This window comes from Uloborus diversus, unplaced genomic scaffold (genome assembly GCF_026930045.1).
Source record: "Uloborus diversus isolate 005 unplaced genomic scaffold, Udiv.v.3.1 scaffold_17, whole genome shotgun sequence".
NCBI classification, from domain to species: Eukaryota; Metazoa; Arthropoda; class Arachnida; order Araneae; family Uloboridae; genus Uloborus; species Uloborus diversus.
Genome location: NW_026558318.1, coordinates 1,678,749 through 1,706,440, shown reverse-complemented (window position 1 = coordinate 1,706,440; position 27,692 = coordinate 1,678,749). Strand labels below are relative to the sequence as shown.

The 27,692-nt window shown below is 34.7% G+C and overlaps 1 protein-coding gene across 1 annotated transcript in view; it reads left to right on the top strand.

Moving 5' to 3' along the window:
- The first annotated feature begins 652 nt into the window (after positions 1-652).
- LOC129233111 (UPF0462 protein C4orf33 homolog) overlaps positions 653-27,692 on the top strand; it is a 78,045-nt gene continuing 51,005 nt past the window's right edge. The window contains exons 1-3 of the mRNA XM_054867170.1: positions 653-684; positions 1,938-1,994; positions 12,596-12,777. Coding sequence (XP_054723145.1) covers positions 653-684; positions 1,938-1,994; positions 12,596-12,777 — 271 coding nt within the window. The remainder of the gene's footprint in view (positions 685-1,937; positions 1,995-12,595; positions 12,778-27,692) is intronic.

Sequence of the window (27,692 nt, the reverse complement as noted above, 5' to 3'; positions counted from 1 at the left end):
AATTATTACAAAAATATATACTTAGGTATACTTACATCAGTTTAAGAACTTAGTTATTAAGGTTTAATTAAAATGGTTTATTATCATGAGACAAACAGTCTAATGAGGAAAAAAAATCTACGAATGTCTCGAAAAAAATTTCGGTATATGGAGATTTTTTCGATACATAGAAACAATTTTTCTATGTATTGAACATTGAAATTTGCTAGGATTTCGATATATAGAAAATTTCGATACATGGAAGTTCGATATATGGAGGCTCGACTGTATTTAGACGGTAATCCAAACCCATTATCAATTACGTTCCTTTTTGAACGAGATCGCAAAGAATATGCACTTTCAAAATCAGTAGCCAAATTACCACAGCCGAACTCGTCGATAAGTTAAGAAATTGAAGCAATTGACTCAAATCAATTTTTTTTATCTAGTTTTTTGGTTTCATTTTAAATATTTTCTATGTTGGAATGCTGGTCAGCTGTCCCTCCCTAGCCCCCCTCTGGTATATTCTTGCAACATTATAAAATTTCAAGTTGAGATACCAGCAAAATAATTTTTGTTATTACAAAATGATAAAATTTTTGTTACTAGAATTTTGAATATTAGCTGAGTCTTACTCCTGTTCAGTGTAGTACTGATTAATTTTATATTAAGAATGGTTTCTAAATGTACAGTACAATTTGTCAAGTGCATGCAGGTTGAAGGGAAATACTTTATTTTCTTTATTTATTCAGTCATTGATTCATTAATTTGTTCATTCACTCATTTATTTAATCTTTCATTAATTCATTTAGTCATTCATTATTTTATTGAGCAATCACGATTGCTTACTGCTTTCATTTGACTGTTTTTGAAGTTCCTTTGATTTTTCCCACCAGCACCCTCCGCAGCATCACCGTCGACCGGCTCCTCACGATGCTGCACCTCTAGCGAAAACCGTCTCCAGGTTTCGTCAATATCCTACACTTACACGCATACATACACGCACCTACACACATATACATATATACACCTACACACACATACATACACCTACACACATACACAAACACATACACACAAACACACACACCTACACACTCACATACACACAACTTACCCACACACTCATGCCTGCACACAGACACAAACACACACACCTACACACTCACATAGTACACCTACACACATACACACACCTACACACTCACATACACACAACTACCCACACACTCATGCCTGCACACAGACACAAACACACACACCTACACACTCACATAGTACACCTACACACATACACAAAAACATACACACACAAACACACACACGCACCTACACACTCACATACACACAACTACCCACACACTCATGCCTGCACACAGACACAAACACACATGCCTACACACACATACATACCCCACACACACAAACACACGCTTACATATACACACACACTCGTGATTGCGAAAAACATAATTTGAATTCAAGATGCCAAAATTCAAATTATTTTTTTTTCTTTATTCGTTTATTTATTCATTCAATTCGTTTATTTATTTATTCAATTCGTTTATTTATTCATTCATCTACCTTTAATAATCAAATGAGCAATGTTTCATCGACAAACTGTTTAAATTGCCACTGTGCTCAGACATGGGACAAATTGATAGTTTTCCACTTTTATTTAAAGATACAAATCTATTACCAAATATGAAAAATAACAATTCAATACAATTTCTATCATAAAATAAATTGTTCTCTCTTTAGACACGGGAATTTTTCAAAAATGAATTTCCATTTTGTTCATTTTAAAAAATGTAATTTATCTTTGCTATTCCGCTTTGCCGCGAATTTCCTTAATTACTTTTGGACGGAAGCAGTTGAGTTAATGTAGTGTTATGCTTTAATTACAAATTTTACGTATACTCTATTTACGATGTCACATATATTTTTATTTTATTTAGCTTTGGGTGGATATTCATCGTTTCCTACCTCCCAGCATATGTGCTATGTGAAGAAAGGTAAGGTTTATTTTTTGATTTTCTATTAATTTCGTATAAGGAATTTATTTACAATATAGAGATTATTAAAGCTGTGAAAAAGGGCATTTAATTTTACTATATAACACCAGGTAATGAATGTGATACTGTAAATTAGGGTGGTGCAAAAAAAGAAAATTTTACGTTTTCGAATTCGTACATTGCGGGAAAGTTTTTGTGATTGGACTTCATATAACATATTAGTCACTGAATACTGCGTTTCATATCTCAGTGAATATTGGACGTACCACTGTCAATTTTTATCTGTTCTTTTTTTTTTTTTTTTTTTTCAGTTTTTGATTTTCCAAAGTGCAATATAGGGGACTATATAAAGTCAGATTTGGTATTTTTTCACTTCAAACTTTTAATATCATAACTCTGTTTTTTTTTTTTTTTGTTTTTTTTTTTGCAATTGGAAGGATGTGTCTAAAACAAAGGTTGCGAAGGTACAGGTCTTGTGGATTAAACATGCAAGTGGACGTAATGTATATTGTGTGATGTCAGGGGCGGATACAGAAAACTCTTTTGAAGGGGTCCCACGAAATTGCACCCCCCCCCCCCCCCAATACAATGTTTTCATGACTTTTTTTTAAGGATTCCCTTTGGTTAATGAATCTACTTTTAAGTAGTACACACAAATATTATGCACAAAGGGTTCCCACTCTTCCAGCAGATTTAAAACTAGGGCCTTTATATGGCCATTTTCCGGCACATTTTCATCGATGTAGGACCACTTCACGCCAATGGTGCAACAAGAAATTTTTCATGGTAGAAAAAGTTTCGCTTATAAACATAGACACATATATAGGTTTACAGTCGGACCTCATGGTCACTCTTCGGGACTTTGTGAAAGTGTGGTGTTCTTATAACCAATTCATATGCATTTGTTAACAGATAAGCATGTATATAAATGGAAAATTCTGTGTCAGATCTAATGTGTCCCAAATTATCAATTTATTAGGTTGTAGCTTTTTACCAAATGTCTTTGCCCGTTTATTAAAAGTCGAAGGGTTCGTCGAATCCTAAAAATAGAACCTTTTGTTAATTTTTAGGGCTTTTGACTACTAAATATGGCCTTTAGAGGAGCCCCCTACAATCAATACGTCAAAATAGGGCCTATATTACTTTTGAAGGCCCGTGAGAACCTCGTAATATGACCGAGATGCAGCACAATGAGCAGTTTTAGTTAAGAGCATTGTCATAATGGTTATAACTAGAGATAAAAAGGGTGGAAAAACCCCAGTTTATTCCCGGGAAAAAACCGGGTTTTTTGGGAAGGGAATTTTGAAAATTCCCAAGCGTTTTGGGATTTTCAAAGTTTTCAGAAATTTTGGTTACAGAGAGGTTACAAGTTTGATTACAAAAATTAAGTTATTACAGTGAAACCTGTGTAAGTTGACCCCCTGCGGTGCACTAATTTAGTGTTCAACTTAAACAGGTGGTCAACTTACAGAGGTTGATTTATATGATAAGGGCTAATTCTGTGCCTGAAAAAAGCGGTCAACTTAGACAGGTGGTCAACTTACAAGGGTAGTCAACTTTACAGGTTTTAAGGTACTACCTTTTCAATTGAACCATTGATTTAAGTAATGTTTAGGTCATTGCTCTGAATTTTTTTTAAAAAATTAAAGTTGATATTTTATCTGACTAAGATAACTATTTTTTTTTTACATTATAAAATTCTTTCTCATTTTTTATGTAGAAAACATACACAATCTCCTCTAAAACCTTACATCATGATCTTTCTTACAATAGTCAGAGTGGTTTTTATCAAATTTAAAATTTTATTATCTGCGTCTTTTTGTTTTTTTACTTCCTTTTACAAAAAAGGAAGTATTGTATTCGCGAAAAAATTTTCACTCAAAAATCGCCCTTAATTTCCATTTTGCTCACCCCCAAATGAATGTTGAGTTTTTTTTTCGATTCGACCACTTGCGGAAAAGTGCCTAAGAATGTATAGACACGCGAAATATCCATTTTGACCATCACCTAGGTAATTACAACGACTTTTCTCGTGACGTCTGTATGTATGTGCGTATGTGCGTATGTGCGTATGTGCGTATGTGCGTATGTGCGTATGTGCGTATGTATCTCGCATAACTCAAAAATGGTATGTCCTAGAAAGTTGAAATTTGGTACATAGACTCGTAGTGGGGTCTAGTTGTGCACCTCCTATTTTGGTTGCATTCGGGTGTTTCTAAAGGGGTCTTTTGCACCTTTTTGGGGGGAAATCATTGTTAATTTCGATGCAAACTCAAGTGGTGTTATAATTTGGCGGTCACTTGGCGATATATCGCCAGTCTTTTGGTTGCCAAGTTTTGTCGCCAACTTGGCGAAAAATTTGGCGATTTTTTTTTTTTTAAATCTGCTTTTAATGTGGCCATTGCTAGTGATATTTAAAGAGTTAGAGAGAGAATCCCATTAAAATTGCAATAATAGGGAAATAGCATTAAATTGGTGTAAAAGGAAGTCATGTGATGCACACATCAGCTCGTTTTTTTTAAGAGTACGGTTTTAAAAGTTGTATTTATAACTCTATTGAACCATTTATTTCAAAAACCAGTCAAAAGAAAAATTTTATACTTTTGAGAAAACATGTATAGAAAATTATTCAATCGCGACTACAGCACTTTACTGGAAGAATTATCTAAATATGCATTAAATTTTAGATTTCAATGTTTAACTTAAATGGAAAATTTTTAGAATAAGAGTTTTCGAACTTCTAGGGCTTGTCTCTTGATTGTGGTTTTTAAAATAAACTGTTCAACTATTAACCAAGTCTTTATTTTATACTCATATAGTAGGCATAACAACTATGAAAAGTTACAATGTTTGTTTACATTCAAAATTCCCAATGTTCCTTAAAATTCCGAGTTTTTCCCCCAAAATTCTTGGGTTTTTTCCCGGCTTTCAAAAACTATGGATTTTTTGAATCTCTAGTTATAACACGAGGGCAAGGTTATTAAATGAACCCGTACCTCATTTGAGTTTTTATAAATTGATTTATATTTTAACTGTAAAATATTATATGATTCAGAAAATCATAGCTTTATAACATATAAGTTTTATTGAAGAATTCAGAAACTATTTCTGTGTGAATTCTGAAGATATTTAGATTTTGGATGAGTAATTAATAATTTATTGGAAGGTTGAATTATACCTGAAAAAGAAAGAAAAAAAAATACGCATAAGGAAAATAAACACGTATATTGTTGAAAAGAAATACTTACATTGCAAAGCTTTACTTTCTCCTAACTGTAAACATAAAAGCTTACGTATGTTGACACAAAAACTTTTTTCAAGTTCAAATAGAAAACGTTTAATAGAGCTAATTCAGAAATACAAAAATCCTCTTCGAATCAAATTTCTTGATCGAGATATTTTGTATATTCCTGGGGTCGCTCAGGCTTTGTTTTCATTCTTCGGTTGAGACCTTTTCGGTGTTGCATGCTTTCTCCTTTTGCTTTTTCTCTTTTGCTTTGGTGCTATTATCTCTTGATGCATGCTTTTCTGCTATGAGCAATAACTTTTACAAAATAGTCAACTACTTTTGGTGGAGAAAGTATCTTATCGTGTTATTCTACTTTTATAGGAATAAGATAGACAAAGTTGGAAGAACTTTTCAAGAGTGACTTTTATTCAAGAAAGTGAGGCAAGACGTAAAGAATTCGCAGTCCTCCATAAGTTTTTGGAGTCCCAAGACTCGAGATCAAATCAAATCAAATCAATAAAACTTTTTTATTAACGCTGTCAATGCTAAGGAAATATCCGACTAGACTGATAATTTGCAAAAAAAGGGAACAAAACCGGATACAATTTATAAAATGTCTTCCCATAATGAATTTTAAAACATGGGGACGAATCGGGAAAAGTAGGGTTGATATTAGAAAGTAGGGTTGTTTGATTTTTTTATGTAGCAGTTCACAACCTTTTTCACTCGCGAACCCCATCCAAAATCCAAAAGAAGTTGGCGCACCCTTTCTGTAGTAAGTAATGGGTTAAGAAAAAACGAGCTGATGTGTGCATCACATGACTTCCTTTTACTACAATTTAAGACCCCTATTCCTATTCCTATTCAGAGTCACAACTGACTACAACTGTATTTAATGTCGAGGACTGCATACCAAGTGCCTTGCCTCTATTATTTTATGTACCGATAGATGGCAGCACCATCACCGGATCGAACAGTTAGTGAGAATTTAGAACTAGACCAGGAGCTTATAGCTACCTGGTACTAGCACCCCCAGAGGTATCGTTTCACTTGGAGGACATTGAGACCGCGAGCCTATTTAACGTCGCCCAGTCCCCTTTAATGACGACGGTGAGTCTTCGACCATCAAGGTTCGAACTCAAGACCCTCTGGTCCCGAATCCGACACTCTACCGAGAGGGCTGCCACGGCCCCTTAAGTAACTTTTAAATGCTATTCTAAGCCTTTATACGCGTGATTGGTAGCGATTTCATAGTCGGAAGATAAGGAGAAGAAACTCAATGATTTAAAATTTCTATCTGCTGTCACTTCATATTTGTCAGCAATGCGTTTTCTGATCCGCGAAATTCATCTCAATACGAGGTCGGCCCTCTGGGATATGTTTTTTTTTTTTTAATTTTTCAACTTAATATTGGTTTTTGTTATTGTTGTTATGTTATTCTTCCTTTTGGTTTTTATCGGCATCCTTAAAAAAAGTGAGACTAAGTTCTCTATTCACTGTTTCTAAAGGTGTTACTATTTCGTCGGTCGGGGTAAGTCGGGTGGAATGGGTCAGCGCTGCATTTATGCTGAAATAAAATGCGAAAAAATATTTCTAGCCTGTCCAGAAACAGCTTTACATTCTTGCTTCTGTATCCTACATCTACCAAGCTGTCTAGAAATAAGCTTACTCCCCCTCAATTTTAACGGATATTTCTTTAAAGAGTAAATCATAGTCTTGATTATATTTTCGCCGTAGATTACAAATTTTGAAGAAACAGTGCCATTGCTCTAACGGGAATACCTACCGTAGCAAATTCTGCACTTGGGTGGTTGATTTGGGTAAAAACATGTTGAGATCCGTATCCGTATCCGCGGATCTTGCCACTAATGATCCGGATCTACTTTTTAAATGATCCGGCACATCTCTACTCACGACCTCTAGAGTCCCTTTAGGGACTCTAACGACCTCTAGCATACGAAACAAAGCCTCGACCACAGAGCTCACAACTTGTGCAATGAAGAGGAGAGCCCGTCGGAGCATAAATCTCTTACTTATCTATAGGCATTGCGCTCTTAAAACTTTCTCGCGTCTGCGAGCAGCATGTTGCTATAGTTACATCTGATTTCAACTATGGGTGTGCTCATGCGCTGCAGTTGTGGATACTTTGTACCCGTGGTAACTGTATTCTTTTCTTTTTTTGTTTCATTTCATTGTCATCTCTTGGGTTTCCCATCACATACCAAATGAGATTCGGTTGAACTCATTTTCATATGCATGTATTATAATGTAAGTGGTATATTTTGTTCACAAATTTCGGAAAAGTGAGCTTTATTGGATGTTTCTCGCGGTATAACTTTGATATACCCCCCCAAAAATTTCGCGCCAAATCTGGCACTCCCTACGGACTTTTTAGGGTTGCTGTTTCTTATTTAGGTGTTGCCAATTTAGGTTTTTTCAGCTTTTAGGTTTTTGCTGTTGCCAAATTTAGTATTTTCTTGTATTTTGTACCAGGTATTTTGCTTGGCGAGAAAAAAGAGTCGCCAAATTTCCGATTTGGGATCAAAGTAGTTCCTTTCTCCCATTCAAAACCAGCTTTTGATCTCATCGAGAGTCTTTCAAAAACGTGTGAAGATAGTTCCAGAAGAAAAAAAAAGGACATTGTTCTACCCTGTATGAATTAAAAATATGATAACGAGTCAGAAAAAATTATTTTCTTCAACGAGGCAAATGTACTTATATGTGTACATTGCACATATATATTCCTCTTCAACATGATTAGGTTAATTCAAAAATGACATGGGACAGCAGTGGCAGCTCGTGGCTTAATTTGGGGGGTGGGCCTGCTGTTATCAAGGGCGCCCTGATGGAGGTCATTGTGGCCTCCCAAAAGTTTCTTTATTTGGCAAATTTGGAGTCCATATAGCTTTTCAGGCCTAATGTATCTTCTAATTATGTTTTAGTATGTGTGCGTGCTTTATTTATATCATTCGGTAAAGTTCAGAGTTTCATTTTGTGAATTGAGAACTCAACCACTCTCCTCCCAAAAAGTTGGATTGCCTCTGATGATTGTTTTAAGTTTTCACAAGAAAAAGGAAAAATAAAATCAAATAATAAGGCAATGAAGACCATTAAGATCCCCCCCCCTCCTTTTTCCCATACAGAATAGCAAAAAATTAGATTGTGACTGGGATCATGCAGCAGCATTAACTTTCACTTTGACATGATTTGTTATTATATGAGGTAGCGAGAAACAAAAGGATGTAAGTGGACATTTTCAAGTTTTGAGTAAAATGCGTTTAAAAATAACTTCCTAGAAAGGCTTTCATAGATTTTTTTTTTCTAAATCATGCTGTAGAGCAGCACCTACCAGGGCTACTTGTGCTAACTCTTGCCCTAAGACAGAGGAGAGGATCACTTACCATTTGTACTGGTTATCTCCAAATTTTTTATTTTGCCACTTACAAATACAAATACAAAAGTGACGACCAGCAACAGGCTCTGGGCCCAGCTAGACTGGTCCTAGTCAATTTACAATCCCCAGTGAAGATCAATGGCCCTCTTAAAACTATCTACTCCTTTGCTCATTACCACCTCTTCCGGTAAGCTGTTCCAAGGTTCCACTACCCTGCTAAAATAATAATTTTTCCTAATATCCATGTTAGCCTGAGATTTAAATAGCTTAAAACAATGACCCCTTGTCCTGTTTTCAGTGCTCAACTTCAGCCCCGTAACATCTTTCGTTTTAATAAATTTAAACAACTGAATCATGTCCCCTCGGTCTCTTCTTTGCTCAAGACTGTACAATTTTAGCCTTCTAAGCCTAGAATCATAGTCTAACTTCTTTAGATTTGTTTGAAATAGATCTATTGATAAACCCAAGCATCTTATTGGCCTTGTTACATCCCTTAACTTCTCACTGCCTCATATATATCAAATTACTAAACTGGTAACTAATTTTTCTAGAAACACAGTTTACTTAATTACCAATATATTATTTTTATAAGAAATTTAAATTACTTTTAATTTTCATTGTGTAATAATTTAGGTTTGCTCAGCGTTTGGATACGCTAGCGTAGAAAAAGCATGACAATATGGCCAACACGATTAAGACTTATTACTTTAACCAAATATCATAGCTTATGAGAAAATTGAAAAAATCTCACCCAATGAAGCTTATTTTAGGTGCAGCTTTTAATTCAAAAATATAAAGTCTTAGCTCTTATTATACTAGCCCAACACTGAAAACCAACTGCACCTAAATTCAAACTGAAACTTAAAAAAATGGCAAACGCCTTTTCAAAAATAAAATGTCCGTTCAGAAATTTTGAGAATGCACATGGTTGCCACACTTCTGTCCAAGGGGTGGAATTCCGCCTTTTCAAAAATTTCGGCCATCGGATTTTTTTTTCCATGTTCAAAATGATTTTTATAGATGAAACAAATCTTTACTTTTGAATCTCTCACTCTCAAAAAAGGTCTTGTTCTTCTGAGGACAAAAAACCGGCCCATCTGCTAAAGTTAAAAAGATGAGCTGTTTTTTTTTTCCCCAAAAAAGAATTAAATAAGTCACTCAATCTGTTGATTTCAACCATTCTTATCTAATAAGATAAATAAATACCTTTGTGCTGAATAGTAAAGTCAGAACAAACAACGTAAGTAGAAGCACAAATTTGTAAATTACAGCAGACACGTGTTTCGGCGTTACAGGGAACGCCTTTTGTCGGATGTCTTTTCATCCATAAGCTCATTATTTTTTGCAATGAAAAAGGCGTTCCCTGTAACGTCGAAACACGTGTATGCTGTAATTTACAAATTTGTGCTTCTACTTACGTTGTTTGTTCTGACTTTACCATTCTTATCTAATCTGGAAAATTTTATTAAAGTTTTTATCACAATGCATCTTATAGCCAAGAATCTCATGCCTGAATTTTTTATAATTACTATTTTTTTGTATGAAATATGAACTATTTATGTAACATGAACTATACAATCGGAAGCTTTTTTTTCCTGCAGTAGCAAATAGTAAGTTTTTTAAATTGTATTTTATTATTAGGTTCTTTTTCTACTTTTGCCTCCAAAAAATCTTGGAAAATGATATGTTATTTTTTTATTTAGGTTTTAATTTTTACTTAATCTTACAATTTGGTTTTACTATATAGTTGCAGCATCAAAAATTAGCATTATATATGTCTAAAACATCAAACAAACTAAGCGCTAACATTTTGGTGTCGCGAAATGGAGCCACGCGCTTTTCAGTCCTGGCTAATTTTTAGAGTGGCACCCATGTTGTAGTGGGAGAGGTGCGCAGTCAAGGGTGGATTCAGGGGAGAGTCAAAGGGTCAGCTGACCCCCCTGTGACAGACAGGAATTTTATTATGATTATTTTTAAATTTCTATTTTTTAGATCCAAAAAATAGCACGTGGAATCAATGTTTACCTTTTTTTGCTTGGTTTTGTTAGACATTTCTTCTCAGCGAGTCATAATTTAAAGGATTGATTGGGTTAATTTACTGAGCTATAGCTATTTTGAGTTTTTTTGTTCATTTATCATCTCTAATTAGCATAACGTTTTTTTTTTGATAACTTACGATGTTTAAACGAAAAGCCGAAAGGCTAAATTCCGTAAGTCAGTCGACAATGTTACATGCTTATATAAGCAGAGATAATACCACACAGTGGAAGATGCAGAATCAAATGTTAATGTGAAGAAATGAACATTGGAAACTTGTTTAAAATCTTACCAAAAATTTATTAGTCCATAAAAACTAAAATAAATAAACTAACAAAAATAAGTTTATAAGAATAAACCCTGGCCATAAGCGGAGGTGGAGTTCGCAACTCCCCAACACCTACCGGACCTAACACACAAGAGGCTGACGAACACAAAAGAAGAGAGAGAGAGAACGATCGGAATCGTTCACTATTTATACTTGCCTCATTTGCGTATGATTGGGCATCAAAGGATGCCAACCTAAAACTGAAACTTTACACGTGCCGAAAGAGTTGAGAAGTTAATCTAATTTGAATAAAGTTAATTTTATATTACATTACATTAGGAATGAGAACGCGGTTAAATATCATTAAGGTGAAAAAACAACGTAAATAAAGCACAAATATTCGAGAAAATACAGCATATAGCTATTTCAAGGTTACAATGGAGCCTCTTCATCAGTGCAAAAAGCTCACCAACACAACCAGAAGTTGCGAGAGAACTGAGCTTTTTGAGCTTTTTGCACTGATGAAGAGGCTCCATTGTAGCCTTGAAATAGCTATGTGCTGTATTTTCTCGAATATTTGTGCTTTATTTACGTTGTTTTTTCACCTTAATCATATTGTAGCACAAAGCTTATTTGATAATTTTTCATTTAGCGGTTAAATATCGTTTACTGATGTCTATCATTTTTCTCTTCCACCTCAAACCACATATCGTGTGTGCGTATGTGTTCTTTTTTCAGCTATTTTATAGCTGTAGTCTCATATATTCAAAGCTTATGGTAACGTGACTAGCCTGTCTAGCTTAAAGAAATATGACTTTTGATGAAAATTTTTAAAATATATGATCCATGGTGCAAGGTATGCCATTGAAAACCTTAAGGAGGTTGGATTGTAAAGGGTTTTTACTCATTGGGAGGGGGGGTTGAAAACAACCCTTGAAGGAATGAACACCCCTGCTTAACTGATACATTTTTACGCAGGAGGTCATTAAAACTTGACTCCCTTTACAAAAATTTCTGGATCCACCCCTGTGCGCAGTCGACTGCCGCGCTTTGCTGGCCGATGCCGCTCGTCCTGCCCTCTAGCGGCACGATCGGAAGTTGAAAAAAAACAGCCCTCGTATTCAAAAACATATATATTATACCCAAATTACGTCAACTACCAAAATTACCCCAACGGACCCTACAGCTACTTTTCATAGCTGTAACATTTGTGCAATCGAACGGTCATATTCCTGCTGCGAAATGTGGCTGTATCAAACACATCACAATGAAATTGGATCTTTGTTCAATAAGCACTTTTATACCTAACAATTTTGAAACTGTGATTGCATTAATAGATAAGTAGTGCATATCTTTGCAAAATTTTGTTCCTTTATGCTAAAAACTGATTTTTGGAAGCCTGCAAACCTTAGGGTCCTGGTTTGACCCCACTTCCCCCTATATCACATCTGTACCATTTAAAATATAAAAATCATGCTCTGCTTCGGGTGGGGCAACAAAGATGGGAGAACTTTCCGCAATGAGACTTTTATTTGCGCATTATTTTCGGTGGAAAACGAACAAACGAGCTTGTCAATGAATCCGACTACAATGAATGACGAGTGGAGAAATGAAAAAATTGTGCAGTCGTTGCCTTCGTCATTTTAAACAATTGAATTTTTATAATTTTGCAGGCTCGAATTTTCCGTGACCAAGACATGGGACAACCAGCCCCTCGACCACGATCCGGTGATCCTGAGGTTGAGATCCGACGGAGACGACGTCGTCCTGGATCTGGAAGCTCCTTTCTTCGGCGATCCAGAACCTCCGGATCAGGAACCCGGGAGTCCGTTCGTCAAGTTATGGAATTATGAAGGTGAGAGTTATCACATCTTGAGAGTTATCACAGTTACTACAAAGTTATGGGGATTGTCGAAAATGAAGAACAAGTAAAACAGCTGCAAGAGGATTTAGATCATATTACTAAGTGGGCAGATAAATGGGGTATGGCAGTTAATGTAGGGAAATGTCAAGTGCTACACTTAGGTCATGGAAATAAGCGTATGAGATATCGTTTACAGGGTTCAGTCATAAATCAGGCAGAAAATGTTATGGATCTGGGTGTCTTTATAAATCAGGACTTCAAGTTTAGTCAACAGTGCAGTATTGCTAGTAACAAAGCCAACAAAATGCTTGGGTTCATCAAGAGATCTATTTCATACAAATCTAAGAAAGTTCTTCTGCCTTTATATAGGAGTTTAGTAAGACCTCATTTGGAGTATGCTGTTCAGTTTTGGTCGCCTTATCTGAAGAAAGATATTTTTGTATTGGAAAGGGTTCAAAGAAGGGTAACTAAATGAGTAAGGGGACTCTCAGATTTAGATTATGATACCAGACTTAATAGGCTTAACATGTATAGCCTGGAGCAAAGGAGAGTCAGAGAGGACATGATTCAGTTATTTAAATTTATCAAAATGAAAGATGTAGATGGATTAAATTTTTGCGGGGAAAGCAGGACAAGGGGTCATTGTTTTAAGCTATTTAAATCTCAGGCTAACTTGGAAATCAGGAAAAACTACTACTTTAGCAGGGTCGTGGGCACTTGGAATAGCTTACCGGAAGAGGCGGTAATGAGCAAGGGAGTGGATAGCTTTAAGAGGGCCATTGATCTTCATTGGGGACTCATTAATTGACTAGGACCAGCCTAGCTGGGCCCAGAGCCTGTTGCTGGTCGTCACATTTGTATTTGTATCTTTGATTTTGTTAGATTTTTAATTTAAACTTTCACAAAAAGTGAAAGAATCACTTAATTTGAAAAAAAAAAAAAGAATCATTAAAAATACGTTTTTGCATCATGCAGAATCAATCATTTTTTAGATGTAAACATTGCATCAGGTTATGACATCATTCGTGCGATCGGTCGCGATAACTCAGTCAAATGAATGAACTTTTGGTTGAACCGAGTCACCAGTTCATTGTATCTTATAACCGCGAGAGTTTTTTTTTAGATTGAGTTACTTTTTGATTGGCAACATATCTTTAACTTTCTTGCATTGGCAACACATCTTGTGTTTTGCATATTCTTAATTTGAAAGCCATGTGAATACCTTAAATACTTTGAGCGATCTTTTTCGCTCTCTCTCTCACCTCTCATAGTCGTCATGTAGTACTTTGTAGTAATTTGTCATGTCTGCCAGTGCTCTTTACTCCTGGCAGGTCGTAATACAACGTGATGTCAATTTTAAAGTTCTAAAATGCCTTTAGGCCTATTTTGTGTGTTACGGTAATGCTTTATATTCCTTGGAACCAGCATGTTCGTAAATTGAACTTTGTTTGTTGTATCATAGTGGCTGATATATTTATTTTTCAAAACGTTTTTTTAAATATTAATGAAGATGTTGTTCTACAACTTAAGCAATCTCTGAAGATAATAAATACAGATTTTCCTTGAGGAAAAATGCTCCACGTGTTTTTTATTTTCTTCAACTTCAGGCTGTGGACATGTTTTGCAAGTTCACTTCTACTAGCGGTGTAGTCAGTCTAATTTCACTACACTTAATGCTCACAGATTTTTTTAGTGCAAAAATCTCACTAAGTGTTAGAAAGAGAATTTCTACAAACATCTCTACACTTACTTAATTGCCCGTGTAACTGAACTTCACGAAAATCAACAGGTGCTCGTTCGGACTAACAATCCGAGTGAATCGAAGTGAGCGGTCGGATCGGACATGTGACGTAGCGGACTCCCGCCATTGGCTTAGCAGGGAGGCGTCTCTGCCACTCGGTGCATCCTCATTGGTTGCTTGGACGTGAGGGCATTGACAGACTTATAAAATGAAAAGCTTTCTGCGAACACAAATCCTAACTGGAAAATTTTCTGCAAATAATTTTTTTGCCTAACTCATCCTTGAATAAAATATTAAATTTATATTCAAATATGAAAGAGACAAAAAAAAGGTGCTTTAAATCATTTAATTTTTTTTTTTTTACAATAACATATGGTTTGCTTATTTTTCACCAACTGAAGAAAACTGCCAAAACCATTATTTTTTTCAAACATGTGCTTTAACACTAGAAAGACGGAGGGGCCTGTGTGGCCCCTCGCGTAGTTTGTCGTTTAATAACTCGGATAATATCTAACGGAACTTAATGGAATTTTCTGACTTTTCACTATATGACACTATTTGAATGCTTGTTTAATCATTTAATCATTCGCCTCATAGTACTGTTAGTATTGATCCTTATACCTAGAAAGACGAGAGGAGCCACAGTGGCCCCTAAGCATTTTGACAACTAAAAAATTTATTTTTTTCCTTTCTCCTTATTGTTGTAGCATAAAAAAATGCCATTCACTCTAGTTTAACCTGTAACTTCCTCTTTATGCAGCCGATTGGATATCCAAATGCTATAAACAGTACCGACTGCTTACCATCCTTACGGTGGCCATTGCTCTTAGAAAGGAAACTAATTCAAACTTTTGCCCAGTATAGAAATAAAAACTAAAAATAATTAAGTACTAAGTTTTTATTTAGTCATGAAAGAAGGTGTATCAGGCATGTGGACTTCATCAGGAAGAATTTTTAAAAGAATTCACTCCAAAAATGGGTAGGGGCCACACTGGCCCCTTCAGTCTTTCTAGGTATACAGAAAATGTCAGTCATTCTAGTGTTAAAAGGCTTTTGGAGAAAGGCTTTAACAGGAATAAACTCTGGGATTTTCTTAAAAATTCCCCTTAAAAAAAATAATTAAATCAATGCTACCAGTTTGAAAAAAAAAATTCTGCAGAGCCAAAAATTTTCTGCGAACTATGTTCGTGCGTTCGTTTATATTATGCAAGACTGGGCATTGATGTGAATACTAAAAGGACAGGCTATTTAACAGCAAACGGAGTTGAGATTCGCTCTCTCTTTTTCAAGACTCGTTCAGTAATGTCTGTCCTGTAAAAAGGTAGCTCGGGTGGAGCTCGTATTGCTTGGCTGATTGCCGATGATGCTTAGCTGATCATAGTAATCAGTGGCGCACACAAGGGAGGGGTCTAGGGGATCCGGACCCTTCCCATAGGTCTTGCTTTTTTACCGATTGATTATGATCCTATAGATTTTGTACGTAAAAAAATTTCAAACAAAGGTAACAATACTTTCAGTTGTTATACGTGAAATAGTAAAATCCTCACGTTAAAAGATTTTTTTAAATGTTGTACACTTTTTCTATAACGAATTGCTTGTAAGAAGCAGAATTGTGACTATAAATGAATACACTGCAATAACCATGTTTTTAGTTTTGTAATTACAGAATAAAATGAGATTCAATGAACTTGAATCTATTTTACAAATACAAATACAAATACAAATGTGACAACCAGCAACAGGCTCTGGGCCCAGCTAGGCTGGTCCTAGTCAATTAATGAGTCCCCAATGAAGATCAATGGCCCTCTTAAAGCTATCCACTCCCTTGCTCATGACCACCTCTTCCGGTAAGCTATTCCAAGTGCCCACGACCCTGCTAAAGTAGTAGTTTTTCCTGATTTCCAAGTTAGCCTGAGATTTAAATAGCTTAAAACAATGACCCTTTGTCCTGCTTTCCCCGCAAAAATTTAATCCATTTACGTCTTTCATTTTGATAAATTTAAATAACTGAATCATGTCCCCTCTGACTCTCCTTTGCTCCAGGCTATACATGATTTTTTTTAATTACATTGAAAATTGATGACATTTTTTAATTATAAGAAAAGTAAAAGCATAAATTATTTTGCTCTGGTTATTTATTTAAGTATATTTCATTAAACAATGCTAATTCAATTTCAATAGTTTATTTTTTACTGTTTTTCCTTCCCGGGAATCGATAAAATCAAGCCAATATGTTTGACGGCATATTGGGGTATGATAGGAGAATATGGATTTTGACCTTGGACCCACCCCTTACAAAATTCCTGTCTGCGCCACTGATAGTAATTGATTAGCGGTATTAGGATGGAGCTTAGCGAACAAGCTAGTCATATTTAATTAATCTTTTTACCTTTGGCTTCAGTTAATAGTTTATACAATTATATTTACTTTTTTCTCACGTGTTAATAAATTTAAGTTATTTTAAAGAAGTCTCTTCATCTGTTATTCACAGAAAGTTGATGAAATGTTAGTTCTTTCACTAACTCTGCAAGAAGTATTAAAGTTAATGAGTGATATCATTCATCAATGGTATCACTAAGCAATTATTTTTTTCATGCGTCAAATCAGCTGCTTATTATTAGTTTCTTTAATTCTATACTAGTGGCACCTGCACCGCTTTGCCTGTAGCTGATAATCAAAAGGTCATTTGGTTCACCTGTATACAGGTGTCCCTCGTATAATACGGTTAATTTGTTCCGTGTAGTATTGAAACCGTGTTATAAGCTACTTTTTTAAAAATTTCATTTTTACTTATTTTTCATACTAGTTATGTATGTGTGTGAGGAAAATCAGGTTAAGATTTATCATGTTATATCCAAACCGTGTTCCGTGTTATATCGAAACTGTGTTATACGAAACTTAGAAATAGTGTAAATCAAGGGATGTGTACCATGTTGTATCGAAACCAAGTTTCATAAAAACAAAGTAAAGTGTTAGAGTTATTAGCAAAAATTAACAAAATGTATTAAACAAAAATGAGATTCCATCTTTTGTTGTGTATTAATTTCTACTTCTACTACCATGGTAACTTGGACTTCAACTCCCAGTCCAGATATAGTTTCGATATGGTGTGTACGTACGGCGAAATGTTGTCCTTGAATAAATCATGTAATAATCAATCTCGTCTTTCAATGGACTATGAAGTAAAAAATATATAATAATTTGGCGACGAGGATGGGATAATTTCTGGCCATCTGGAAAGGGCATACACAACGATTAAAAAATTGTGTTCCATAAAGGGACCTGCATAATCAATATGGACTCTTTGCCAAATTTTCTCTGGTTTTTCCCACACGTGAAGAGGTGCTTTAACAGGATTCTTTTTTATGTTGCAACATTCTTTGCTACTTTAAACAAGATTTTCAATATCAGAATCGATGTTTTTCCAGTAGCAGTAATTTCGTGAGAGAGCTTTCATCTTGACAATGCCTACGTGTGTTGAATGTAGTTGCCTGAGCATTTCTGGTTGAAGTGACTTAGGAATTATAACTCTATCTCCTCTAAACAACATTCCGTCTTGAAGAGTTATAGTAGGATGGAATACATTCCCTACCACAACATCATATTTCAACTTTTTTAATTCAACATCTTTTTCTGTTTCATGTTTTATTCTCTCTGCGGTTAAAATTTCTGTTGAGATCCAATTGATAATAAATTGTTGATATGCTTGTGATTCGTCAATACTATTTATTTGATTAATTGAAATTGGTAAGGGGTACCTGGAAAGGTAATCTGCATTCGAGTGTTTATCAGATTTCCTATGAACTATTGTGTAGTCCAAATTTGAAAGAAAATGAGCATATCGAAGCATTCGTGATGCAGACATTACTGGAAGACTTTTCTCTGGATGGAAGATGGCGCAAATAGCGTTGTTGTCGACAATTAAAGTGAATTTTCTTCCATGAATGTAGTCATAAAATGTTTTGCAAGCAAACACAACCGCAGTTGCCTCACGATCGAGTTGACTATAATTTTTCTCGGCAGCTGTTAAACTTCTTGAAGCAAAAGCGATCGGACTTTCAGTTCCATCGGGCATTGCATGTGATAGAACCCCTGAGAGTCCAAAGGGACTGGCATCAGTGGCTAAGGTAACCTGGGTCATAAGGTACAAGGACTTGATTACTTGTAATAACTGATTCTGCTTTTAAAAAAGCAGCTTCACACTGTGCAGTCCATTTGAAGGGAATGTTTTTGCATAAGAGTTTGTTTAATGGATGAAGAAGACTAGATGCATCTGGAATAAATTTCGAGTAATACATTACCAAACCAATAAATTTTCGGACATCATCGACATTTTTAGGTTGAGGTATTGTTGTGTATTAATTTCTACTTCTTCTACCATTGTAACTTCGACCTCAACTCCCAGTCCAGATATAGTTTCGATATGGTGTGTACGTACGGCGAAATGTTGTCCTTGAAGAAATCATGTAATAATCAATCTCGGCTTTCAATGGACTATGAAATACAAAATACAGTAAAACCTGTAAAGTTGACCACCTTTGTAAGTTGACCACCCGTCTATGTTGACCGCTTTTGTCAGGAACGGAATTAGTCTTATCTTATATAATTAAAGAAAACCTCTGTAACTTGACCACCTCTCTATCTTGACCACCTGTCTATCTTGACCACTAAAGAACCCCAAGTTTGGTTTGGAGTATTGTAAAAAACCCTTTGTAAGTTGACCACTTGGTTTATTTTTTAAAATTTTATTCAACAAATTATTATTTTTATTATTTTTTTATAGCTTTCCAAGAATATTTTTGATGCCAGACCAGCATTTTACCAACTAATGAAACAGCAGCATAACTAAACCTCTTTTTGAGTTTAACCACATGGGAAAACTACTAAGAACCCTTTTATTCTCCAAACTTGTTTTTCTTTTGTTGTTAAACGAAAAACATTTTATTTTTTGATTAACTATAAATTTTTAGGAACTATTAATATAAAATGAGTAACTTTTCATAAACAATAAGACTTTTTTTTTTGATCAATTTACTGAAATTTTAAATTTGTATAACATACTATACATCATTCTGGGAAAATAATCTCTAAAAATATTTGAATAACATTTTATATTATTGATTCAAAGTAATGCTAAACAATGAAAGTGAGTTGAACAGAAAGAGTGAGTGTTAATTAGTCAAAAAATGAATGCATGGTGCAAGACTTACAAAAAAAAAATAATAATAATCATTACCCCCTTTATAAGTTGACCACATGTCTAAGTTGACCACCAAAGTATTGCACCGCAAGTGGTCAACTTACGCAGGTTTCACTGTATATAATATCTTTTTTAAACATAGCTTTCGTGTTATATCAAAACCATGAAATATTAAATTCAAGATTTGTACCGTGTAATATCGAAAGTGTTGTAGAAGTACCGTGTTATACGAGGGCCGCCTGTGATTACAAATAATGGATAATGAATTTCTTGCTAATTGGCGACATTCACATGTTAGGATAATTTGAAAACTTAATCGTTCACGTTATGATAATTTGCCCTGTAAAATATTCTTAAAATTGGAATAGAAAAAGAACAAAATAGAATTTTCAAAAAATCTCTTCGAGGTGCTCACCTCTATGCTACGAACTAATTCTGTGCCAAATTTCATGAAAAGTGGTCGAACGGTCTAGGCGCTATGCATGTAACAGGCATCCAGAGGCAGACTTTCAAGGGCGCCCATATAGGGGGGCAAGGGGGGGCTCGAGCCCCCCCCCCCCCCCCTTTGAAATTAGAACTTCCTTGCTTTTAGTACTTTTTTCTTTGCAAAAATGTAAAAAAAAAATTTTCTCCAGCCACTAATGAATAAGTTATTTAAAACGTCAAATTTTAATGACTAATCTGTCCTGAAATCAGTTTGCATGGGGAAAATATCCAGTGAATCACGGGGAAAATTCATCATCCATTATTTGTACGAACAATTATATACAGGGAATAATACATACATAAATATATTATACAGGGGAATGAAATGACCTTTTAATTTTCAACTACGGGCAAAGCTGTGCAGGTACCACTAGTTATTAAATAATTGAGTCAAAACGAAGTTTGCTTGCCCAAAAGGAAAGTAACTGTCTGCAATGAAAGCTTAGAAGCAAAGAATTGCTGCTGAAGCACTGTTAATTGTTAATCAGAAGCCTAAACTACCTTGCAAGCAGGTCGGTCATTTCAAATTATCAGGGGTTCAAATATATGCTCAATGTAAATTATACGAAAAAAACCTATGTCAATGTTACAAAACGCTTGAGATACCCAAGAAACTTTTCTGGGTTTTTACAAAGCTCCTGCAACAGCAGAAAACCAACTGATATGTCGTCTCCTTCGCCTCTTTTTAAAAGTTGTCCCTCCAATTTCATTTAAATAATTTTAAAAAAAGAAAAACCTTAGCAGTTTTAAGAATGTAGATGATAAAGGAGCAAATCCATTAAAAGTGAAAAAAAAAAGGTCCCTTCCGTTTTTTTTTTTCTAAATTATTTTTTACGAGCATCAAAATTCTGTATAATTAAATTACCTTATCTGGACGACCAAAACATGTTTTAAATAGAAAAAAAAAGCTGAAATACTGCAAAAGAGATTTAAAATATTGTAATGAATAATCACACCAGACATTCTAAGTTCTTTGAATGTAAGAAAAAAAAAGTTAGACAAAACTTTATTTAGATATTTAAGAGGTTCAATCCAAAATTTTAAGAGTTTTTACTAAAATTGCAGAAGTATTTCAAACAAATCAACTAGCCAGCTGGAAATTGAAAATTTCTCTATAGAAAACCAAAGCAGTCTAATGGTTTTGAAAAAGAAAAAGGCTCTCCTCAAGCTCTATGCTTTTAGTTTACTTCATCAGAGGTCACCTAAAATTGTGTTTTTGAAACTTTGATTTTGAAAGCAAGGGACTGTATCCAAATCCCTTTTCTTCCCCTAACGTCAGCAACGATAGCATACAATTCGGTATTTACAATTTCAAAGTTAAAAATCTACCAAGAGAGTGCCTCACCGTAATCCCAGGAGAAACGCCCACTCCCCACTATCAAAGATTTTCTCGACTTTTGTTTTCAGGGCTTCAACTAAAAATTTTCCAGTGTGAAAATATTCCAGAGATCCCTGAACCTTCCCTCCCAACCAAAGAGCGTCTAAAACTTCGTTTTTGGACCTCTAATTTCTGTTCTGCTTTTGGGAACATGGCTGATGCAGGGCCATAGACAGGGAAGGGACCGTCGGGACAAATCCTCCCCTGAAATTTTAAATCTCCAAAAAATAAAGAAACGAAGACAATCTAATCAAAACTGTTCCTTCGATTTCCCCTTCACTATCACTTGACCTTGTTATACAAATCTTCTTTCATTCAGACCGCTTCTTCTTTTCGCCCCTCCCTCCACACCACCATACAAATATTTTTTTAAAAAATTTCAAAAAGTTCTCATTTTTTCACACCTTGGTCCATTACTGATTGCTAATGACTCTTGTTACAGATAGCATTTTAAAAACATTCTTTATATACACTTGAACAAGAGACGTAACATATTCACATGATCAAAACTATCATTTTTAATCCTATCACAATTTTGATTACAAGCTTAATTTTGTGGATTTTAATAAAGTAAGCCTTTAAGAATATTAATTTATTTTTTGAGGTGGAGAGTAGATTACTTTTCAACTGTGACTATTTTCACTTATTTGCGTGAAAGTTATTCTAAAAGCCCCCGATGTATGCATTTGTAATTGCAAACATGTAATAAACACTGTATCAAGTGTTATAGAGCATAAAAGCATACGCAGTTCTCTTATTTTGTGAACTCCCTAATAAATAATTCCGATGGAATGTAGATTAGTTATCAAATATTAATGAAGTAATTAATTAAAATAATTATTTGATACAAATTTTTTTAAATGCATTGTTGTTTAATTTTTGCAAACAACATAATAAACATAATTTTTAAATGCTATTTTCCCACTTGATTATATGCACTGGAACCACCTTTGCCTCGACCATGTCCCTCTCCGAAAAAATATCCTGGCTACGGCCTTGGGCTGAAGGAATATCCTGGGCTTTCCTTCTTGATGGCCAGCAGCGAGCTCTTCTTTCCATCTCTCCTTGAACTAATGGAGTCGCCTGTTTGAGAGCAATTACTGGACATGACTATCTGCAGGCCCAATTTACGTAAAATCAATCTGGCCGATCCATCTCTTTGTGTCCTTTGTAACACCTCCCCTATGACTCTTAAGCATCTCTTTAGTTACCCCCCTCTTTTTGACCTTCGTTTCAGTAAAATCTTTCGAGCCCTCACCCCTTCTGGAGCCACTTCAGTTCTGTACTGGACTTCCAAGACGCCTCATGTCTGAAAAGACGATGGCAGGCGTAATTTTAAAAAAAACTTTCGATAAAAGTTTGGGAAAGAAAACTTTAAACTCTTTTTCCAAACACCATCGAAAGTCGTCTAAATTCAAGTTTTTCGGAGCTTCTATTTCAAAAAATTGTTTGTTCTCAAACATGGCCTACAATCGTATTTTTAAATTTTCGATTTCAAAAACATTCGGGAGAGGGCCCCGAATCTCTCTTTTCTCAAACATTACCAAAAATCCTCTAAAAATTAGTTGACAGAACAATAATTTTGAAAATTATTGCATGTATATATATATATATACTAGAGGACCCGACAGACGTTGATCTGTTCAAACTTTGTAAATTGAAAAGTTAAAAAATTTCAATGAAGTATCAAGTGTTTGAACAGTTTTGTTGAAAAAAATAAGTAAAAAGAAAATGTTTTAAGCTGCTTGGTGTCAGAATGCGTACATTTATTACAACTTGATTTATATAATGCCCACTGAGCAGTTGTTTTATAAACTACTTTTTCTCCCGTACTTGATGGTTTGTTCCTTCAGACATACTCAAAGGATAAAAAGAGTTCTCAGATATTAAGCGTAAAAAACTAATTACCCATCTAGAACAAACGGGAAATGCCGCTGCAACATCCCCATATAAAGAAGAATAAAACAATCAACAGGATATCGTTTCAAAAAATGATAAAGGTAAAAACAGTTCTCTGAATAAGCGAAAATAACTCATCCCCCCCCCTTCCCGATGTAAAATCAACACATTCTTCAACTAAAATGACTAAAAAATCTTTAAAAACGAAAAACAATTTTTTTGCAAATTGAAATATTTCGCCAAATAAACAAAAAATACAATAAATTACATCAACAGTAGCTTTAATATGTAAACATGCAACTCTATTGTTTGTAGCCAAAGTCGCCAAGTCACCACGTTACTGTAATCCAGCCAAACAGTGAGCGAAGCCAACTCCGACCGATTAGCGGTCCGATCTTTTGAACGAAAACGTTTAAAACTTCATATATTGCCTAATTTGTTCTTTCCACCAAAGATAAAAATCTTCGGGGATCTTTCGATAATTGGGAATCTGGCGTAGTCGTCTCATTTTTGGCGTAAAAATTTTTATTGTGGTAACCCGGCTGATTTATAGTAACCCTATGTGAATAGATGCTTCCAATCTCTTTATTTTGATTTGCAAAGAAAAATATTGACGCCAATGAAGAAAGATCGCCAGATTCCCAATTATCGAAATATCCCCAAATCTTCTTCTGCACCGGTCTGTTGTGTACAGAACTACCGTCTGGTAATTTATCTGGAAGAAAATAAAATTTGCTTCCTCTTTAAATTCCACCTTCTTTTCCTTTAATAATGTACTGATTAGTTTGATAATCCTTAAAGTATTCTTGCCATTGGCGTCAAAACTCAGATGGATTTGAGCCGAGAAACAAGTATTGCTAGGTGCGGTACTTTCTGATCGTTTGCTTAGGCAAACTTAAAGCACCAATCCGGTCACATGGTTCAACTACGAAGACAGAAGACTTGTTTTGCGTGAACCTAGAGAAAGAAACCCGATTTTTTCCAGTACCTTACTTTAAAATGTATTACGTGACCTAAAATCGCTGCTTTCAAAAATGCAGGCTTCACTCTCTCTCTACGTTTTATCTGTTCTCAATTGACATATCACAGTAGGAAATTTCATTACAAAAAGTAGAGCTGGCTTTCTTATTGTTCTTTGGCAACGGGTTAAATATCTATTTCAGTTCTCGCTCAACAATAGATTAAAATAAATATTAATCATTTGGGAGATATAACCATCCAATGTTTAATTAATTAATTAACAAAACGTTTCCGATTCGATCCATCACGCTTCGAAGCCATGCTTGCCATAACTTAACTACTGTTGGTATGTCTTAGGGATGCAACTATATGTAAACAGTGAATGGACAGTTACAGTTAGATATGAAACTAATTCAGGTGAAAATTTGAATATATGAGTGTTATTTGACCTCTTTTAGAACCTTAATTATTTTTGAGCTGTAGGAAATTGTTACTAAATTATCTTTTGCTATACTATTTGTGGGATTGACTGTAGCAATTCTAACATATCTTTCCCCATCTACTCTCTTCAACTCAACTCTGCACTGGTTGGTCTGGGGGGAGATTTTTGAAAGGGGTTCTTTTTGGGAGTGGCAACAGTGAAAAAAAGAAAAGGAGAACAACAAGGTGGTTAGAGGCAGTGGAGAAGAAAAGGATTTGCCATGTGGGGTGTTTTTTGAGATCCCCAAAGAAAGCTAAGAAGCAAGGTTTCCTACCCAAAAAGGAAAAATATGCATGTGGCTAATTCTGAAAGTGTATAAGAGGCGACTTCAACTAGATGCTGATGCCCTTTGAAGAATGTCTACACTGATGCAATTTGATAACAGTGTGGAGTGCTGGATGCCCAAAATGGCTATGGATGCCTGGTGATAGAAGAAGGTACCTTCTTGTGTGTTAAACTGTCATCACTGTTTTTTGATTCAAACCCAACCCACCTAAAAGGTATGAAATTGCAAATTTTTCATAATAAGAAATGAACTAACTCAGAAAATGAACTCCCTCAGTATCTTAAATTGTTGCTCCCATTTGTAAAAAAAAAAATTAGTGTATAGTTGAGTTCTCCCTTCTTGTACATCAGATATATATAATGTAATAAATGTTATGATGAATTCCCTCACCTTCCTGAGCCTGTTTTATATTACAATAACACAACGCAAGTATTATTTGCAATTATAATTGCTTAGAAGAAGAAATAGAACACTACACACAAAAAATTTGATCCAAATCGGTCTAGCGGTTCAAAAGCCTTATTGCGACAAACGTCCGCACAGAAGATTTTTATATATTAAGATATATATATATATACAGTTGAAGACCGTTATAATGCCGACCTGTATAACGCAATTCTCTGTAAACCGCACTACTTTTCAAAAGTATACAATAGGTTTTGAAGTTTAAAAAATCCCTCTGTTTTGCGTTGCAAAAATAAAAATTGTTAGGTAAATTAAATTTTGAAAGTTTTTCATCTTTCCATCTTATTTCAAAGCTTTTGAATTGAAAATTAGTACTCATAGTAAACAGAAAATACCAGATGGCTCTTGAAAATGCATCTGTAATGCAAACCACGAAGCTAGCAGAAGTGCAGGATTTTGATTGTGAAACATATTTATTTGTGAATAACTAATTGTACTATTGGTGCTTTAATACTCATTGCAGATAAAACTCATTCTGAAGTGCTAATATATACATGTATTCTGAATATTAGTTTCAAAATTTGTGAAATGATCTATATAACGCAAAAACCTGTATAACCCAAAAGCTCTGGTCCCAAGGTGTGCGTTATAACGGTCTTCTACTGTATATATATATATATATACTGAAAGAAAATTAGAAAAGAATAAAATAAAATGGAGTAAACCACAAGCCCAATGTTGCACAAAGCAGCCAAACAAACAGCCAGGTAAATATTACAAAATGCAAACAATAAACACATAAGAGATTTACAAAATAAAACAAATAAGAGTACTAAAACTAATAATAAGACTAAGTTGATGAAGCCAGAACTCCTCAGCAGTGGAACCTTCATCCTAAGGTCAACAGACTTTCAGTTTCCTACAAAAATCTTTTGACAATCTATATCTTTCTAAACTTCACAATAATCTCTTGGATTTTTTACCAATTTGAGATCTTGATACCATTTTTAGTTTTAAATTCAATCCCACTTTTTCCAAGAAAATCCTTAACTATCATGACGCTGCAAAAAAATTTGAAAATTACTTAGACCTCGATTGTAATTGTGCTGATTTTTCGGACACTGTTTTTTTCGATTCTACTTTCGGTCATGTTTTAACTGGCGATCTGAATTTTCTACAGAACAATAACCTTAAACATCTTTTTGCACTTGGCACCAAATTCCGTCCTAACTTTAGGATTAATTTTTTAAAGGCCTATGATACGCTTTCTTGTGAACTTGATGATTTTATTAGAAGAATTTCCTACTACAATAGAATACTTTATAACGCCGACCTATATAACGCAATTCTCTATAAACCACACAACTTTTCAAAAGTAAACAATATATTTTGAAGTTTAAAAAATCCCTCTGTTTTGCCTTGCAAACATAAAAATAGTTAGGCAAATTAAATTTTGAAACACTTTTTCATCTTTCCATCTTAATTATAAAGCTTTCAAATGAAAATTAGTATTCACAGTGAAAGAAAATACCAGATGACTCTTTAAAATTCAGCTGTTATGCAAACCATGAAACTAGCAGAAGTATAGGATAATCCACTTTCTTTTGATTGTGAAACACAGTTCTTTGGAAATGATCAATTGTATAATTAGTGCTTTAATACTCACTGCAGATAAAACTGAAGTGCTAATACGTAGATATATTTTGAATATCAATTTAAAAATTTGAAATGACCTATATAACTCCAAAACCTGTATAACGCAAAAGCTCTGGTCCCAAGGTGTGCGTTATAACGGTCTTCTACTGTATTACAATACTCCACTTGCCGCTTTTCTACAATACAGGCATCATTTTCTGTTTAATTTAAAAATGCTACTTTGGGAATTCGTCAATAGAGAATCTTCCTATTTCCATTTGTCAGTAGACGATCTTAAATCTCTAAAGGAACTTAAAGAAGTATATGTCTTCACTGTTGTTGACAAAGCCAGCTCCTATTATTCTATTTGTTGTAAAAAGCAGTGTTGCCAGATGGTCAAATCCAGATTTCCCCAATTCCCTTCCAACTTTTCCC